Raw genomic sequence first — 19455 nt, 5'->3', positions numbered from 1 at the left:
TATTTGTAATTGTATTTTATTTATTGTATTCTATTTGTGATTGTATTTTATTTATTATAGTACCTATGCTTGTCTGTGAGAGCTTTGAAAGGTGCTTAAAATGAAATGTATTATTATTGTTATTATTATTACTGTATTGTATTGTATCTTACCTTTTTCATTTTAGTGGCTATTTAAGTGAATTTATTTCGATTTTATTCAGTGGTTTAATTTGTGCAGTTCAGGGTAAATCTTAGCCTTGTCTTCTATACTGGAGTTTTTATGTTAGTTAGTTTTAGTTAGTTTTTGAGTTAGTAGACTTAGAAATAACGCTTTCATATAGTCGTTTGCAAATATAATACGCTGAAATATGCAACACAATAGCAGAATGCCCCAATGATAGCAACATTTGACAATTCACAGCAATTCATAGCTTTTTCAGGGTGTGGCAATGAGAACAAGTCCTTGCAGGAAACTATATTTTTTCGAGACATGTAACACCACAACGATTACTTTGTCAGTATGCCCTTGTTGTAATCTTTAACACATAATAAACACATTAAAATCATATTTTTTGATCAACGATTGAATGTTTCAGAAGGTTCAAAATGAAAATTTGAAAAAGTCCTTTGTCAGTTTGAAGCCCCTCCTTTAGTTACCGCTGATTGGCTAATTTCATGAACGTGGAATTTGTATGCATTGTTTCTATTGGCCAGATGGAACATCTGTCAGCACATTTGGGACAGACCCGAGGTGAATGGGACTGCAGCGTCGAAGTTAGTGGGAGGACTATAGTAGTACAATGTTTAATTTCAAAATAAAATAATATGACTCTCGCAACGATGAAAATTGTGTTAGTTGGGCGATCACAAATTGTATGATTATTTAAAAGATGGTCTATTAATGTAGTATGTAACATAACATTCAAACACAACGAAAAAGACGAAACCACTCGTTGTAACTATATTTTAGTTTTTTCAACACCGGAAATATTGTGATTTTAACTCGACGCTGGTGAGTAGTGGGCTGCCATCCAGAACCGAAAGTGATGTGAATTGTGAAAACCTAGCCGTTTGTCGTCTTTGGTCTTACTCGTCGTCTCTCTTTTGCGGGTAATTTGTAACAGTTTTTCCGACGGCGTCCAAATGCTTCAGTTGGTGTGTTTTTAACAGCCAAAGTGACAAGAGAGGCGAACATGGAGATCGAGAAGGAAGTAAAGAAGGTGAGTCGACGCCCTGGAAAGGTGCGCGAGGCGGACACGGTGCAGATAGTCGTCAATGGGAAGCAAAGACAAACGTCTCGAAGTTGTAGTAACTAGTTTGTTTGACACCTTTTATCAAACTGCTTTAGTTATTATGTCATAATCATGATTGTTAGTTTTGACATTATACACGATTCAGATACAGATTCCAATGTATTCACGTCAAAACGGCTCCTAGCTTAAAGGACAACCGACGTCTCCGGACAAGTTGTGTCCATAATTTGTAAAATGGCTTCAAATGACTTCTACTGGGCGTATTTTAATAAGATTCCACCGCATGTAGCTATATTTTACGTTTTAAGACTCGCGCGCAACATTCAGGAAGTCTTGTTTTTGAGTTGGTTTATTATGCGTTTATTATGCGTTCAGTAATTTGTATATTTTGGGTGAATGTTTCAACTTTCGATGACGCGAGCGCGGGCCACAACATTAGGTCCACTTCAGTTTTGATTGCATTCATTGAACTAAGTGTAAAAACAGGAAGAAACACATTACGAGGCTTCCTAAGATCATGTTTTTGGGGAACCACGCTCGGGTCACCGACTCATTCAGTGACCATAAATGGTCATGAAAGGATGTTGCATGGGTTTGTATACAAAATGAAAATGTCTTCTTTGTGTCATGTTTGTGTTTCAGATGACGCTGGGACACGAGTTTGGCGCGGGCGCCGCCTGCCTCAAGTGTCAAGACAAATGCGAAGGCTTCGAGCTTCATTTCTGGAGGTGAGAACATTCATGCACTGAACGCGTACATGCAGGTTTCTTCTACTGGAATTATGAACACATGAAGCGACATGGACACTGAATGGCCGTCATCAATTATTGTGCTAAAAATATTCTTATCACATCGTCACAGTAAAGTGTCCTTGAAAGTCTTGAAAGGCGCTTAGAAGTAAAAATTATTATTTATAGTTTTTGATGTAAAATTGTCCGACTGTTGTTTAAATTCAACTGTGTGGAATAGCAAGACGTGCTCATTCATTTCAGTTACTTCCGGGTTTAGTGAACACTGGTGCGTGTGGCTGCCGCTGCTCACCCACAGAAAAAAACTTATCCTGTGATTGTAAAGTGACCTTGAGAGTTTTGAAAGGCGCTTGGAAATGAAACGTATTATTATTATTATTATTATTATTATTATTATTATTATTATTATATCTATTTGATATCTATTAGCTATCTAGCTAGCTAGTTATGTATCTGGCTATTTATTAGCTATATGGCTATCTAGCTAGTTCGCTAACTCTCAGTTGGCTATCTATTGGCTATCTACCTAGCTACCTGGCTGGCTATCCATTTGCTATCTATTAGCTCGCTAGCTTTCTATCTATTTCAGTTATTTCCGGGTTGAGTGAACGCTGGCGAATGTGGCTGCCGCTGCTCACCCACAGAAAAAACTTATCCTGTGATTGTAAAGTGATCTTGAGTTTTGAAATCCCCTTAGAAATGAAATGTATTATTATTATTATTATTATTATTATTATTCATGCTGGTCCATGGTTGTCTGTTGCAGAAAAATCTGTCGTAACTGCAAGTGCGGGCTCGCGGAGCACAATGTGCAGATGAACACGGAGGAGAACAAAAAGGTTATGAGTTCAAATGTTTCTGCTTCCACCTTAGATACTAATATATATATATATATATATATATATATATATATATATATATATATATATATATATATATATATATATATATATATATATATTGTTATATTTATAATTTTATTAAATAAAATATAATCCATTAATTTTAATTTTATTTTATTTAACTAAAATTGTATTTAAATATTATTATTTTTTTTTTTAATAAATGTAATATTTTGTGCGTGCAGGTAGGGAAGCTCTTTGAGGACACCAAGTACACCGGCCTCATTGCCAAGCTGAAGACGGACGGTGTCCCCGTATACCGCGGCAACGCCGTCACCATCACATTGGGCGGCCCCGCCATCGCCCAAATAGTATTACCGAGCACCGCCCACACCGTGTTACCCACCTCCGTCACCCCAGCCGGACCTCCCACCGCCATTGCCGCTGCAAGTTCCGTACCGCCCGCCGCTACAACCACGGGAGGTCCCCCATCCGCTGGCTTACCCGCACCCACGGGAAGTACGCCATCCGCCGGCGCCCAAACTCGCCCGGCCGGCGTTACCCCCGTCAAGGCAAACACGGCGCGCGTTTCCATCAGTTCCACCCCTGCCAACGTAGTGCCGGTCAACAAAACAACGCCTCTTCAGTCTGTCACGTATGATTGGGCGCCCCCTGTGGCTAACAAATATGTGGTAAGTTGTCCTGTGACTGTAAAGTCACCTTGAGAGTTTTGAAAGGCGCTTAGAAATGAAATGTATTATTATTATTATATATGTTGAAAGTCTACTTATATTAGTTATCTTAAATATATTTTACCTACAAAACTAGTTTTATATTTTTTTGCATTCATTTCACAATGTAATTCAACTGTTTTTTGTGTTGGTTTTTATTTGTTCACTTTTTTGATTTTATATTTTTATGTTTAAAAATTGTGTTTTGTCTTTTCTTCTAATTTTGTTTTACATTTTTTTCATGTTGGGTGTAATCGCCCAAAAGCGCTGGAGGGCGCCAAAGTTCACTCAAATGTTTAAAAAAATGTTTGTGACGGTCCTGTATAAACTAGATCAAGGGTGTCAAACACATTTTTTGCAGCGGGCCATATTGTAGTTATGGTTTCCTCTCGGGAGGCCATTGTGAGTTTGAGGAAGCCATTAGAACAGGGGTGTCAAAGTCATTTTTTGCCGCGGGCCACATTGTAGTTATGGCTTCCTCTCGAGGGCCGTTATGAATTTGGGGAACCCATTAGAATTTTTAAATCCCTTCAAATATTACATATAGAGCACACAGCAAATTAATGAATAACTCGTTTTCAAATCTGAAGTCAAGAATAATGACTTTTATTGTGGTTGACATCCAAAAATATGACATTTTGGCTCAGATTTTAGCAATCATCATGGAATTTAACAAGTTTGATCTGCTTTCGCGGGCCGAAAAAAATGATGTGGCGGGCCGGATTTGGCCCGCGGGCCTTGACTTTCACATCTGTGCATTAGAATGTTTCATTCCCTCCACATATTACATATGGAGCGCACAACAAATGAATGAATAACTAGTTTTCAAATTTTATGTCAAAATAACTCGTGTTATTGTGGTTTACATACGACAATTTGACATTTTGGATCGGACTTTCGAAAGTATCATGGAATCGCACAAGTTTGATTTGCTTTCGTGGGCCAAATAAAATGATGTGGCGGGCCAGATTTGGCCCCCGGGCCTTGACTTTGACACCTGTGAACTAGATGGAATGCACAATGTTGTTAGATTTCATCACATTAAAACGAGATGATGAAAAATCCTACAAAATTATGATTATTTTTTGGGGGGGGCGGCGGCCATGGTTGTAGTTTTTTTGTTTAGATTTTTACCAAGGTCTAAATGTGCTGTGCTAATTGTTTGGTCTGCAGTCTTATCTTACTCTCAAATATTTGCCCTTCTCTCTTCCATGATTGGTCTTTTTTTTCTTCTTCTTCTTCTTTCCTTACAGGCGGTGCGCTACATCGAACTACTCCCTCCCGAGAAACGGCCCGTGGCGGGCACGGAAGGCGCCGCTTACCGCCGCCAACAGATGGCTCGCCAGCTACCCGAGCACGACCAGGACCCTGCCAAGTGCCACGAACTGAGCCCGGCCGAAGTCCAGAAGATGCAGCAGTTCGTGCGCAAGTACAAGGACGAAGCGCTGGGTGTCGGCGACGTCAGGTTGCCCGAGGAGATGGTTCTGGTGCAGCCTAGCGGCGCTGGATGCGCTAAGGCAGCGGGACCAGGAGCAGTGGCTCTACAGGAGGCCGCTGGAACTGGAGGGGCCTTGGGTACCGCGGCTGCTGCTGGAGCCATGGCCGCTCCGGGAGCCACGCAGCAAAGCTTCGTAAGGACTTTTAATAATAATAATAATAATAATAATAATAATAATAATAATAATAATAATAATAATAATAATAATAATAATAATAATTCATTTCATTTCTAAGCGTCTTTCAAAACTCTCAAGGCCACTTTACAGCTACAAAATCGGTTTTTCTGCGTGTGAGCAGCGGTAGCCACATGCGCCAGCGTTCACTCAACCCGGAAGTAACTCAAATAAATAGAACGCTAGCTAGATAACAGTTAGCTAATAGATAGCCAGATAAACCGTTAGCTAACTAACTAGACAGCTATATAGCTAATATATAGCCAGCTACATAGCTAGCTAGACAGATGGCTTCAGATTGGGAGAATATGCTTTCTTGTTACACATCCAGTTATGAATATGATTCAAATAGTTCTGAAGTGGAAAGCATACATGTTTGCAATCGATTAAAGAATTTATTTGTGCCATTTTGAGGCAACATTGGGGGGAAATTTCTCAGCCAAAAAAAGAGGCACAAAATGGCGACCTCCTGTGGCCACCTCCGTTTCCACAGGCTGATAAATTCCTTATATGGCGCTTGGACGCCCTCTTGTGGCCTTTTGGCGGCTTTTTGGTGCAACACGAGGTCCCCAGACCAAACAAGTACAGCAAAATACATTGACGTGATGGAAGGACCGCTACAATGCGTCTTTTTTACAGTCAGGGGCGGTCCTTTAGTGACGTCACGTACGGACTTGTCACCAACTCAAAAACAAGACTTCCTGAATATTCAGCGCGAGTCTTAAAACGTAAAATATAGCTATATGCGGTGGACTCTTTGTAAAATACGCTCAGCAGAAGTCATTTGAAGCCATTTTACAAATTATGGACACAACTTGTCCGTAGACGTCGGTTGTCCTTTAATGGTTTTCATTACTCCTGTTTGTTTTTTTTATTACTATATGCTGTAATGACGTTTATTTGTTCACATTCTGAAAACTGTTATCCTCCTCCTTGCAGTCGTGCCGCCGCTGCAACAAGCCGATGCGCGTTGGCGACCCGGCCGTGTACGCCGAGCGGGCCGGTTATGACAAGCTGTGGCATCCGGCCTGCTTCGTCTGCTGCACCTGCGTCGAGCTGCTGGTGGATATGATCTACTTTTGGAAGCGCGGGAAACTCTACTGCGGACGTCACTATGGTGACAGCGAGAAGCCGCGTTGCGCCGGGTGCGATGAGGTGAAATCGATCGATCTGCAATCAGCTTTCTCTGACAATTAGCATTTGCTAATTTAATGATTATGTGCCCACCGTAGCTGATCTTCAGTAACGAGTACACGCAAGCCGAGGGTCACAACTGGCACCTGAAGCATTTCTGCTGCTTTGACTGCGATCTGGTCTTAGCCGGAGAAACGTACGTGATGGAGCAGGACAAGCCCGTCTGCACGTCCTGCTATATGAACAACTACGCCGTGGTGAGTAAGACACTGACTACACCTTTAGCTGCACATTGTAAGCTAACTACCGCTTGCTATGACAACAACTGCGTTGTGGTCAATCACGTTACAGACGCTTCCCCAACTTACGAACGAGATACTTTCCGAACCGTTGTTTGTAAGTTGGATTTGTTCGTAAGTTGATTCAATGCTATATTTTGTATGGAATGTATGTTTAAGGCTTATATAAGTATGTTTAAGGATTGTTTAAGTAACCTGTATTGGTTTATACTGAAACAACAACTGTGCTGTGGTCAATCTCGTTCAGGACGCTCCCCAACTTACGAACGAGATATGTTCCCAATGTTCGTTTTTAAGGTGAATTTGTTTGTAAGTGCTATATTTTGTATGGAATGTATGTTTAAGGCTTATGTAAGTATGTTTAAAGGACAACCGACACAATTTTTTTGTTTCCGAACTGATATCAGAAATACGTTTTATAGCATCTAGAATACCCAAAACACACAGGCTGATATTTTTAGTCAAATGAAAAATACCAAAAAAAATGACTTAAAGTTAAAAAAGTTCAAGTTAAAATGACCTCAGAAAGTTTCAGTTTCAGAAGGTCCCGCCCCCTTGTTCGTGACGTCACGCCAGGACTCATCAAAACAATGGCTTCAGATTCGGAGATGATTTCTTGTTACTCATCCTGCTATGAATATGATTCAAATAGTTCTGAAGAGGAAATCATAAATGTTTGCAATCGATTAAAGTAGTCCTTCCGTCTCATATTGAGGCGTCTGGACTCCAATGTAGTGTCCCAGAAAATGCACAAGATGGCACCCAAGCTCCTTTGGAAATGGGCTGATTTGTCTGCTGGGAATTTGTGTCAACTAGTATCAAATAGTAGTTTTGGTGCAACACACAACGATTCACCATCGCCTTATTTATGTATTTTCCTTCTAATTTCGCCATCAACACGAAGTTTTTAGACCAAGCAAAGTACCCAAAATGCATTGTGTGTCGCTTTCTCGATCAGAGGCGTTCCAGACGTGACGTCACGGTAGGTATAGTCACTAACTCAAAAACAAGACTTCCTGAATATTCAGCGCGAGTCTTAAAACGTAAAACATAGCTATATGCGGTGGAATCTTTGTAAAATATGCTCAGTAGAAGTCATTTGAAGTGATTTTACAAATTTTGGACACAACTTGTACGGAGGCGTCGGTTGTCCTTTAAGGATTGTATAAGTAACCTGTCTGTACTGAATATAAATATTTAATAAAAGTCAAAGTCAAGTCAAAGTCAGCTTTATTGTCAAACGTGCTAATATGCATGACATACAGCACAAATGAAGGCATGCAAGGCACTTATAACGTGGCTAAAAGACATACAATTGACAACAGACAATACTTGTAATTTCTGTATGTAAAGTGAGGTAGTGTCGTGTTTTTTTTTTCCAAGATGGCGGCGCGTGCACACGCAGCGGCTCCTCTCTCTCCCGGCAAATTGTTTTTTTCGTGTTCATTATGTTTGTCTCACTCGTGTAAATGTCCGTCTCCGTAATAAAATATATGCTCTATAAAGATATGTACAGGTACAACTGGAGAGAATACTACATATTTTATTACAATATTTTATTACAAAAATGTTCGTATGTACCATTGTTCATAACTTGAATGTTCGTAAGTAGGGGAGCATCAGTATTACTAAACGATTTTTATTTCAATTATTGGCAATACATTTGAACTATAATTCATGAAATTCAACCGCACATGACATTTACACTTTCGGAATGAAAATTCTATCTTATTTTTTGATTAACAATGAGAGCAAGTACATTTTGTCTTCGACATCCGCAGAAATGTTCGGGGTGCGGTAACGCAGTGGAGCCCGAAGCTCAACGGGTGTCATACGCCGAGCACCACTGGCATGCGGCGCCGCAGTGCTTCAAGTGCTTCGGCTGCGCCAAAGTTCTGATGGGCCAGCGCTTCATGGCGGTACAGGGACGACTCTTCTGCTCTGTCGAGTGCAAGAAAAAAGCGTGAATTCAAGATGAGGTGAAGCCATTTGTACTAGTGCCTTAAAGTCTGCACTTTCTTTAATACTCATTCAGGTCTAAGCCATGTCACTACTGAAAACCCCGTTAGCTTCTTTCATTCAAATATGAGTTTATGACTGAATATTTGCTGAGTAGTCATGTCGGCTCATTTTGTATATTTTTAAGAGTACTTGTGAGACAGTTGCAAAAAATAAAAATAATTGAACCATGTACGTATAAGAGACCAATGGTTCTGTTGTGAACACCATAAATGTTGAAACTGAGGAATATGAAATGTGATAGTCATTTCTGTCAAGAGTAAACCCAGCAAAATAAAAGTCCCAAGCAGCCATTTTGTGTCTTACTTCCATAGACAAGTCCCAAGCAGCCATTTTGTGTCTTATTTCCATGGACAAGTCCCAAGCAGCCATTTTGTGTCTTATTTCGATGGACAAGTCCCAAGCAGCCATTTTGTGTCTTATTTCGATGGACAAGTCCCAAGCAGCCATTTTGTGTCTTACTTCCATAGACAAGTCCCAAGCAGCCATTTTATGTCTTATTTCCATGGACAAGTCCCACGCAGCCATTTTGTGTCTTATTTCCATGGACAAGTCCCAAGCAGCCATTTTGTGTCTTATTTCCATGGACAAGTCCCAAGCAGCCATTTTGTGTCTTATTTCCATGGCCGAGTCCCACGCAGCCATTTTGTGTCTTATTTCCATGGACAAGTCCCAAGCAGCCATTTTGTGTCTTATTTCCATGGACAAAGAGGATTAGCTTAGTAGCGTTCCCTCAAATGTTTTGAAAATTCAGCCACAGAAACTACTGTAGTTCCAATTTACAACAAGTTCTCTTACAGACAGTGTTTTTTAGGTGTTCAATTACCTGACATGTTTCGGCGTATACTTCTGCCTTCGTCACACTGGAGAAACTAGTTCCATCGAGCAAAATGAAATCCATCCATCTACCAGAGTTCCCTCTCCCGAGCCACTTCTTCCAGCTCTTCCTGGCGGATCCCGTGGTGTCATTTAAAATGTTTGAATTTTAGATTGAATACGTCTGTGTCTCCGTCGTACGTTCCATCGATGAAAAGGTTTCTTCAGCCGTCATCTGTACTTCTTTAAAGGCGTCGGGCGTACGTTTCGATCCTCATCCGAAGAGCTTTGTCAGCGAACTAAAGTTGTGCTGGCAACCGCCTTTCTCCGTTAGGGACCAGACCTCTGCTCTAAAGTTGTGGGAGCAGTAGACTACTCTCTGAAGCTAATCTGATTACTTATGATTCTGATTACCTCTAATGTCCTATACCTAGCTCTGATTGCCCAATTAGCTCTGGTATCTGCTCATTAGCATGACTAAGCCTATGTGGTAATAACCTATAGAAGTCCCTTTAGTTGGAATGTCCATCAAGTTATGCCCGAAGAGTCTTCCATTATTTTATAATAATGATGATCGTTATAATAATAATAGTAACAGTAATACTAATAATGCATTTCGATGAAAATGTTTCTTCAGCAGTCGCTTCTAATCCGAGAGGCTTCGTCAGTGAACTAAATAGATGGTTTGAAAAGAGAGTAAAAGAAGCAATTTTAATAAAACAGCAAAATCCTTCACTAAATCGCCATGGTAGGGTGAGGTTCAATTTGGATGGTTCGTAAAACAGTCTTCTTAGGCAATATAAGCTTAGTTATGCTGATGAGGTGATACTAGAGCAAATGGGGCAAGCCGTAGAGCCCATCAGGCAGGGCAATAGAAGTAATCAGTCAGGACTATAGAAGTAATCAGTGTCGCCTCAGGGAATAGTCCTCTGCTCCCCCCAACCTGAGAGCAGGGACCTATCATAGCAGAGGTCTGGCATATAGGGCCAAAGCTACCAGCAAACGTTTTTAGTTCGCTGACGAAGCCTCTTGGATAAGAAGCGAAACGTCCGACACCTTCAAAGAAGTACAGATGACAGCTGAAGAAACTTTTCATCGATGGACAACTCCTGTACGACTGAGAGCTTACACAGAAATAATACATTTCATTTATAAGCACCTTTCAAAACTCTCAAGGTCACTTTACAGTCACAGGGCAAGAAATTTTCATCTGCAACATTAAAGACAGTCAGTTATGTTTTTATTTTTCACATAATGATGGGGGAAACGTTGTCGACTACATCATGTTTTTACTCTTCTGGGGTTGGAAACTATTGACAATACCAGGAAGCGTCATCACCCAAGTAACGTCATTGTCTTCTAATGGCGGCATGGCTACTTCCTCTTCATTCAGGCTTGATGAGAAGACCACTCCGGTCAACCGCCACAATCATTCTGCAATTGCTGCTCTGACCTGCAGGGAACGCCAATGTACGTAAGAATCAATGACAACTGCAAGAATTCAATACATAAATCGTATGTTTGTACGGAAACCCATTTACAAACACGTTTAAATGGACAATACAATACAGCCATAGTGATTTATATCGCGCTTTAACAACAGCTGAAGCTTTAACAAAGATCTTACATAATTATAAATAAATATTTTTTTTTAATTCCCGAAAATACAAGATGAATGAAAAGTGATCTTTTCCATCAAAATAAAATAGACACATAATAGAAAATTATCCCTTAAGATAAATCGGTCGGTTTCACTTCCTGTGTTTGGTGCCAAAATGTTGACGACTCCCCCAAAAATTAAATGTAGTAATTTAATTCCATACAAATGAAAATCTCGAACAAAAAGCTGCCTATTATGCACTCGGGTGTGTTTTTTTCAAATACGACGTGATATTTGATGTTTTGTTTCGCATCGTGCTACCTTGAATGTGTAGATTTAACTTATTTGGCAGATTTAACACAAATCATCCTCTTTTGTTTGTTCTTGAGCTACAAACGCTGAACTTGTAAATAACCTTTGGACAGTTTTATCATGTTCAAATTAATTCCAGGCCACCTGTTGAACAAATGTGAACCGAGTGAACCCAAAATCCAGCAATTATTTCCATGACGAATCTGCATTTGTTAATCGAAGTTCGCGATTGTGCTGCTCAAGGTCAGCCACATTTTCGACTGGTCGACAGAGAACCAACGAACGTTCTTATTTTGCGTTTTTTTACTCGCTAAGTGCCATAAAAAGATAATATGTCGGCATCAACCTTAGTCCTTTGCACTATATCTAATGTAGGTACTTATATGTCGTACTGAGTCAGTTAGGCATCGTCTCTGTGGCGCAATCGGTTAGCGCGTTCGGCTGTTAACCGAAAGGTTGGTGGTTCGAGCCCACCCAGGGACGTACGTCTTTTACGCTCCTTTGTATTGTATTTTTTTTCCTTTTAAGAAATATTATTTGTGCATTTATGTTGTTTTTTTCCCATATTGTCATCTTTTTTTTCATTTCGATCTTTCCAAGCAAAAAGTAACATTTGTCAGGCAAAGAACAAGTGGAGCATTAAATGGTTGTGTCCACTTTCATTTTCAAAATTGCTGTCAAATTTCGAATATGGACTCATTGTTCGCGTGTATCTCACGTTAAGTATTATGTAAGAAAACATAGAGCCCGTGACTCTCAGGCCTCGTTGGCGCAGTAGGCAGCGCGTCAGTCTCATAATCTGAAGGTCGTGAGTTCGAGCCTCACACGGGGCAGTATTTTTGCACCACATGGATCAGTGTGACAATGGGCGTCTGCCAATTTAGATTGAGCTTTCGGATTTTTTAAAGTTGAATTTTCTGTGTAGCTCTCTCTCTTGTTTCTATTTATATTTTATTTATTGCATTCTATTTGTGATTATATTTTATTTATTATAGTACCTATGCTTGTCTGTGACTGTAACGTGTCCTTGAGAGTGTCATGATCTGGTTGGCGACCAACGGGTGGCGCTGTCCGCCCCTCCTGCAGCCTCGCAGGTGCCGGTCGTTTCAATCAGTGACACTTAAAAGGACTCCCGGCACGACCATCCGGTGTCGGTTCATTGTTTGTTGCATGCTTTGTATGCTGTGCATGTGTTTGTTTAACCTTGGCGGACCTTTACACTTGGTTTTCTTTTGATACTTTTTTCTGTTCAGATGATTTTGATGTTTTACATTTTGTTCCTGCTGACCTTTATTTTAATACAATTTGTCAAACAACCTCCTGCTCCCTCCTGCCTGCTTTTTGGGATCCGCACCCGCCATTACCACCTTGCAAACCGTGACAGAGAGCTTTGAAAGGCGCTTAAAATGTAATGTATAATAATAATTATTATTTGGTCCATAACCATAACAGCCATGTCTAAATTTTCTTTAGCAAGAGATTGACCATCCATGTGCTTTTGATGCTTTTTTTTGTCAGTAGTTGACTGACCGGGGGAAACTATATAAATGCACAAAAAAAAAAAAACGCAAAACAGGTGAAAGTCAATTGTCGTAAAATTACCCTCTAAAACACAGGTGTCAAAGTCAAGGCCCGCGGGCCAAATCCGGCCCGCCACATCATTTTTTTCGGCCCGCGAAAGCAAATTAAACTTGTTAAATTCCATGATGATTGCTAAAATCTGAGCCAAAATTTCATATTTTTGGATGTCAACCACAATAAAAGTCATTATTCTTGACTTCAGATTTGAAAACGAGTTATTCATTAATTTGCTGTGTGCTCTATATGTAATATTTGAAGGGATTTAAACATTCTAATGGGTTCCCCAAATTCATAACGGCCCTCGAGGCCAAACCATAACTACAATGTGGCCCGCGGCAAAAAAATGACTTTGACACCCCTGCTCTAAAACAATGGCACTAAATGTCACTTGTTTCTGATTCTGTTTCCTCTCCGAAAACTAGAAATGTAAAAATGAAATTAAAATATAGACAAAAAATCCCTCAAAAAAATCCTGTGAAATTTGTAAGTCTTGGCCACAAAATGCGAAAAAAAATCTGGTACAGTAAAGTCTCGTTATATCGATATCGGATATATCGATAGTCCCGGTTATATCGATACTATTTCTATGCACGCACGGAGAAAATTACATGCAAACAGGGTCGGATATATCGATAGTCCCGGTTATATCGATATTTTTTCGGACTCCCTTGAATATCGATATAACGAGACTTTACTGTACTTTTTATTTATTAAAAAGCTCATTTAAAAAATATGAACAATGTTCTTAGACCAGGTCTTGTTTGTACTGTAAAACACACACACACACACACACACACACACACACACACACACACACACACACACACACACACACACACACACACACACACACACACACACACACACACACACACACACACACAAACATACTTCCCATGAAATTTCCCTTTCCTGCTATTGTGTACGCTCCGCTGGCAAACATGGAAAGTCGGAAAAAGGGTGCAGCAGTATTCCATAGCTCCAAACTCCCGACAAATAAACGATGCATGTAAAAATGTGTTCTCGCTCACGGCAATCCGAGTAAGCACCTGGAGTTTGATGACTGCTTCCATTGTCTTTTTGAAAATACAATCCAGCTGAGTCTTTATCTCCGCCAAGCATGAAAGACTAGAGGCGTGAACCTCTTTCTTACCGATGGCAATTTTCCATGGAAAAAAAACAGCACCCGATAATGCTACATGAACGTAGCATGTGTGTGTCACCTCCGTGTGATGGATGGTCAGTGGAAGTGTGGATTTTATCATTGATGCTGAGGTCAAAAGTAGTCAGATTAGCGACGGATCACAAGGTGCCGTCATCCGCCCATGGAATTTGTGAGCGAAGGTGGACTGGAAATGTTGAAAAGAAGATTTTGGAAGATGTCATTTTGAACTGAAAACATTCACACCGTGATAATAACGCTGCCAGTTCAGTGGTTCGTTTGTTAGTTGGTCAGTCAATTACTTAACTGGTCAGCTATTCAGTGTGTTAGTCAGTTAGTCTGCTGGTTAATCAGTACCTTGTTCTCGGTCATCGATGAAAAGGTTTCTTCATTCATCATCTGTACTTCTTTGAACGTTCTGAGTGCGAACAGCTGTAAGCAATAAAACATTGTCTCTTCCATTAGCTAATAAATTTGTAACTTGGCTAATGAGCTCTTCCTGTGAAGGAGTTTCAAGTCGTAAATTGCTTCGGTGATAAAAGAGTATCCCAAGTCCTAAATTCTGTCCAAGGCCCGATCTCCTAGATCACAGGTGTCAAAGTCAAGGCCCGCAGGCCAAATCCGGCCCGCCACATCATTTTTTTCGGCCCGCGAAAGCAAATCAAACTTGTTAAATTCCATGATAAAATCTGAGCCAAAATTTCATATTTTTGGATGTCAACCACAATAAAAGTCATTATTCTTGACTTCTGATTTGAAAACAAGTTATTCATTAATTTGCTGTGTGCTCTATATGTAATATTTGAAGGGATTTAAACATTTTAATGGGTTCCCCAAATTCATAACGGCCCTCGAGAGGAAACCATAACTACAATGTGGCCCGCGGCAAAAAATGACTTTGACACCCCTGTCCTAGATGAAGCTGACAGTTTAACTTGCTGTGTCTGCTGACCTCATTGACCCCTGATTGATTGTCTGTGCTTCAATTATGTATTCGAGTCACACATGTTGACTAAGCATATAATAGCATGAAACCTTTAAATATGAGAACTTCTTGTTCTTTCTAATCTCTATCATTTACCTAGTTAGCTGGTTAGTTAGCTGAATCAGTCAATGATTTGACATACCGAAATATTCCGATCAAATACAAATATTTGTCGGGCGCGGTCATCCTCCATCTTTGTGAGAACAATGTTACGCAGCAGCTTGGAGAAGCCAAGTCAGTGCTTCATGTTTATGACCATACAAGGATTCAACACATTCCTGACTCCCTCATGGACACTCTACCACACTTCTTCTAGTGTAAGTGGAGGAGGAGGAAGAACGTATCTCCTTTTTACACTCATTAATTTGAAACCAAGGATAAGAAGGGGTGAAAGGTAATCCAGAGCAAGTCAAAGTGATGCTTCTGGAATGACAAGTTTTGCTTCTGGAAGCTATCCTCCCCACAAACAGTTGAATCACATTGAGGGGTTATTGCATTAGCGCATTCTGCATAGGGTACTATTATGAATTAATCAACTGGGAAGTGACTCCAGTTTTTTTGTAGGCCGACACAGAGATTGTACAAACTGTAAACAGGATGAACCTTCACACTGGTGTCTTTTACAGTTTGGATCTTAATCTTCACAGGCCAATTGCTATCAATCCATTAATCCCTCCACCAGTGTCTGAAACTCGTGACAAAAAGTTAGCGGACACCAGGGCAGACAACTGTGAAAAGTTGCCTACCCCATTTTTCACAACTTGAAACACAATAAGACGACTAATCGCAAAAAAAAAAACATTGTTGCGAAGTATAAAGGATTTTTTTTAATTAAGGAAGTACCTTCCACAAATGCTTCCTTGCTTAATTTACGGTAAATATCCCTTTGCTGAAGATTTTGCTCCAGTTGTCGTTTGCCGTCATGGTGCACAATGCAATGTTTGCGTCGCGTTGTCTGCTAAAAGCTACGTGGCTCCTCTTTCTAAGCGCGAACGTTCGTTTGTCAATTTGCATACTCGGCATGGCAGCCAATCAGAAGCCTGTTTCGTGCTTCGGACGATACCGTGACTGTAAAGTGTACTTGAGAGTTTTGAAAGGCGCTTAGAAAGGGGAGTCCACGTGGCCTGTAGCAATTTGATTGTAGCTTTTGATTTATTGACTAAAACAAACTTTAGATTTGGAGGATTTTTTTGTTGTTGGACGTTTTGATAGCTGTACGCCCGATGTAAAAGTTGTACGCCCCGGGCCTCTGGGAAGACGTTATTTCAAACACTGCCTCCACCCAATAAGATTTAGGAAAATCAAAAAAAATCAAAAATGTAAATCTAAATAATGAATTATCAATTATCATGAATCTGGTTAGGAAGTCTGTAGTCCCATGTCCCCCCACCCCTGGTAGTGTCTTAACCATGTTCTTGTGTGTCTCCAGCAGGTGTCAGAGGAGGGCCTCCCCTCCAACATGCACACCTGCTGCCAATTTGCTCATCAAGTCAGCCAGCTATTTCATGATGGCCGAGATCCCATGCCCCCATGGATTATTGACCTCGTTGCTGCTCTTGGGTAAGTGTTGTATTCCCGATATCTAGATCTTGTCTTTGTCATTTTTTTCTTTCTAACGTCTAATTTTATGTACAGTAAAGTCTCGTTATATCGATATCGGATATATCGATAGTCCCGGTTATATCGATACTATTTCTATGCACGCACGGAGAAAATTACATGCAAACAGGGTCGGATATATCGAGAGTCCCGGTTATATCGATATTTTTTCGGACTCCCTTGAATATCGATATAACGAGACTTTACTGTATATGTTATTTTGTCTTTGATCTTGATTATATTTTTGTGAAGTGACCACGAGCACTAGTGATTTTGTTTGTGTCTACGTTTGTGGTGTTTGATTGCCATTCAGTTCGTTCCTCCGCAGCCTTCTCCGCCATTAATGAAAAATATTAACGAGAAATGCTGATCACATGAAAGTCTGTTTAACAAACCTATTGCAGAAGATCAGATAGTTATTCACACGTACCCTCTCATAGAACCGAGGGAATCTATCTGTTTTCGCAACTGTCAGAATTGACGCTTACTTCCTCCTGACGATGTCAATCATGACCCTGTACGTAGTGTGTATACTTTGTTTACTTCATTCCCAGCATGCCTTTCATGTTTACGTCTTGTGAGTTTTTTTTGGCTAACCGGCTTTTGCTTCTCCTCCTCCTATTTTTTTTTTTTTTCTAGCATCATCGCTATCATACCTACAAGACATGATGGTGCCGCTGAGTTTTTGTAACATTTAGGAATCCAGCTGCAAAGATAACTTTCACAAAGATTGTATGCTTTTGGTTTTGGGAGAAATGGGAGAACAAACCCAGTGTAAATCTTCAAATTTTAGCCGCAATCTCAGGTTCAGTTTTGGGTTGGACGAGAGCAGGAGAAGTCGGGTTTATTTTTTTAGGGTTTCATTTCGAGCAACGGTGTCAAACTATATTTTTTTTTTGCCACGGGTCACATTGTAGTTACAATTTTGGGTAAACTGTTATTAATCACTTCCACATATTACATATCGAGCACACAACAAATTAATGAATAACTAGTTTTCAAATTTGAAGTCAAAAGTAATGACTTATTGTGGTTTACATGGGACAATTTGATATTTTAGTAAGCATCATAGAATTTCACAAGTTTGATTTGCTTTCGCAGGCCCAATAAAAGGATGTGGTGGGCCAGATTTAGCCCGCGGGCCTTGACTTTGACACCTGTCATTTAGAGTAAGGATATTTTAAAGGATAACCGGCACCATTTTTTTTTGTTTCCTAACTGACATCTAAAAAACGTTTTATAGCATCTAAAATACCCAAAACACGCAGGCTGATATTTTTAGTCAAATGCAAAACACCAATAAAAATGAGTTAAAGTGTTCCAAAACTACTTCAAAATGACCCCGGAGATGCCGAGATTCAGAAGGTCCCGCCCCCTTTTTCATGACATGACGCCAGGACGTCTTGCCTTGCTCTAGAATCAAAACAATGGCTTCAGATTCGAAGAAAATGCTTTCTTGTTACTCATCCAGTTATGAATATGATTCAAATAGTTCTGAAGAGGAAAGCATAAATGTTTGCAATCCATTAAAGAAGTCCTTCCGTATCATTTTGAGGCGTCTGGACTCCAATGTAGCGCCCAAAAAATGCACAAGATGGCGCCCAAGCTCCATTGGAAATGGGCTGATTTGTCTTCTGGGAATTTGTGTCAACTAGTATCACATAGTAGTCTTGATGCAACACACAACGATTCACCATCGCGTTATGTATGTGTTTTCCTTCTAATTTCGCCATCAACACGGATAAACAGGATTCTTTTTTCAGACCAAACAAAGTACCCAAAATGCATTGTGTGTGTGGCTTTCTTGGCCAGGGGCGTTCCTGACGTGATGTCACGTCAGAAATCGTCACCAACTCGAAAACAAGACTTCCTGAATATTCAGCGCGAGTCTTAAAACGTAAACTATAGCTACATGCGGTGGAATCTTTGTAAAATACGTTCAGTAGAAGTCATTTGAGGTGATTTTACAAATTATGGACACAACTTGTCCGGAGGCGTTGGTTGTCCTTTAAGTAAGTTGTATATTTATCATTAAGAAAGAATATTAACACTGTTTTTAGGGGAGGCTATAATGGATTAACGTCATTTCCATTCATATCAATGGGGAAAGACAATTTGTGATATGAATTATTTTGTGTTACAAGCACAGTCCCAGAATCGATTCATCTCATATCTTTGCATAGATTCTCAGTTCTGTTCCCCATCCAAATACTCCCTATTGTGTGCCAACTTGGTCATATGATTCCCAAGCGGCCGTGACAGAGAGCCAACTCGTAAATTGGTGGAAAAAAAAAAGTCCTTTGGAAAACAGGACTTTCATTGACACTTTCCACAATGTGACCAAAACGTACAAAGTAATTCCCCACCACTTGAGAAGAGTCGACGCGTGAAAGCATCGCCTCATGAAAACAACCTTTGCAGTGAAGTCATCCGAAGTTTTTTTTTTCCACTCGCTGGGTGAAAGGGGAGGAGGGAACTGTTTGGAAAATCTGCTACTCACTTACTCCCGCTAATCCGGAGATATTCAAGACCACCAGAAACCCCCAAGCACCACACCCACAGCCTGCCTTGCATTTCCCGTCTCCAACTGGTACCATGGCTGGCGTTTTGTCAGCTATGATATGTTGATGCATAGCGGCTACAGTCTTCCACGAAATTAGCCACTGTAACATTATAGATAATTTGAACATTGAATCTTCATGTGCCATCAGAAACAGTC

The 19455-nt window shown here is 40.3% G+C and overlaps 1 protein-coding gene and 2 non-coding genes across 3 annotated transcripts; all 3 read left to right on the top strand.

Annotated features, from left to right (window-relative positions):
• The first annotated feature begins 997 nt into the window (after positions 1–997).
• tes (testis derived transcript (3 LIM domains)) lies at positions 998–8972 on the top strand. The gene is made up of 8 exons (XM_088997188.1): positions 998–1201; positions 1877–1962; positions 2750–2822; positions 3071–3517; positions 4810–5187; positions 6169–6384; positions 6462–6620; positions 8444–8972. Exons 1-8 carry the CDS (start codon positions 1175–1177, stop codon positions 8627–8629), a joined length of 1572 nt encoding a protein of 523 aa, XP_088853314.1. The 5' UTR covers positions 998–1174; the 3' UTR covers positions 8630–8972.
• Positions 8973–11818: 2846 nt separating this feature from the next.
• On the top strand, positions 11819–11892 carry trnan-guu (transfer RNA asparagine (anticodon GUU)). Its single transcript has one exon. It is a non-coding gene; the product is annotated as a tRNA-Asn (tRNA).
• A 277-nt stretch (positions 11893–12169) lies between these two features.
• trnam-cau (transfer RNA methionine (anticodon CAU)) lies at positions 12170–12242 on the top strand. Its single transcript has one exon. It is a non-coding gene; the product is annotated as a tRNA-Met (tRNA).
• Positions 12243–19455: the final 7213 nt, after the last annotated feature.

The sequence above is a fragment of the Hippocampus bargibanti genome, linkage group LG05 (assembly GCF_051943395.1).
Source record: "Hippocampus bargibanti isolate YZ-2025 linkage group LG05, ASM5194339v1, whole genome shotgun sequence".
In the NCBI taxonomy this organism is placed as follows: domain Eukaryota; kingdom Metazoa; phylum Chordata; class Actinopteri; order Syngnathiformes; family Syngnathidae; genus Hippocampus; species Hippocampus bargibanti.
The sequence above is the reverse complement of the archived record's forward strand: the minus strand, read 5'-3'. Positions and strand labels throughout refer to the sequence as shown.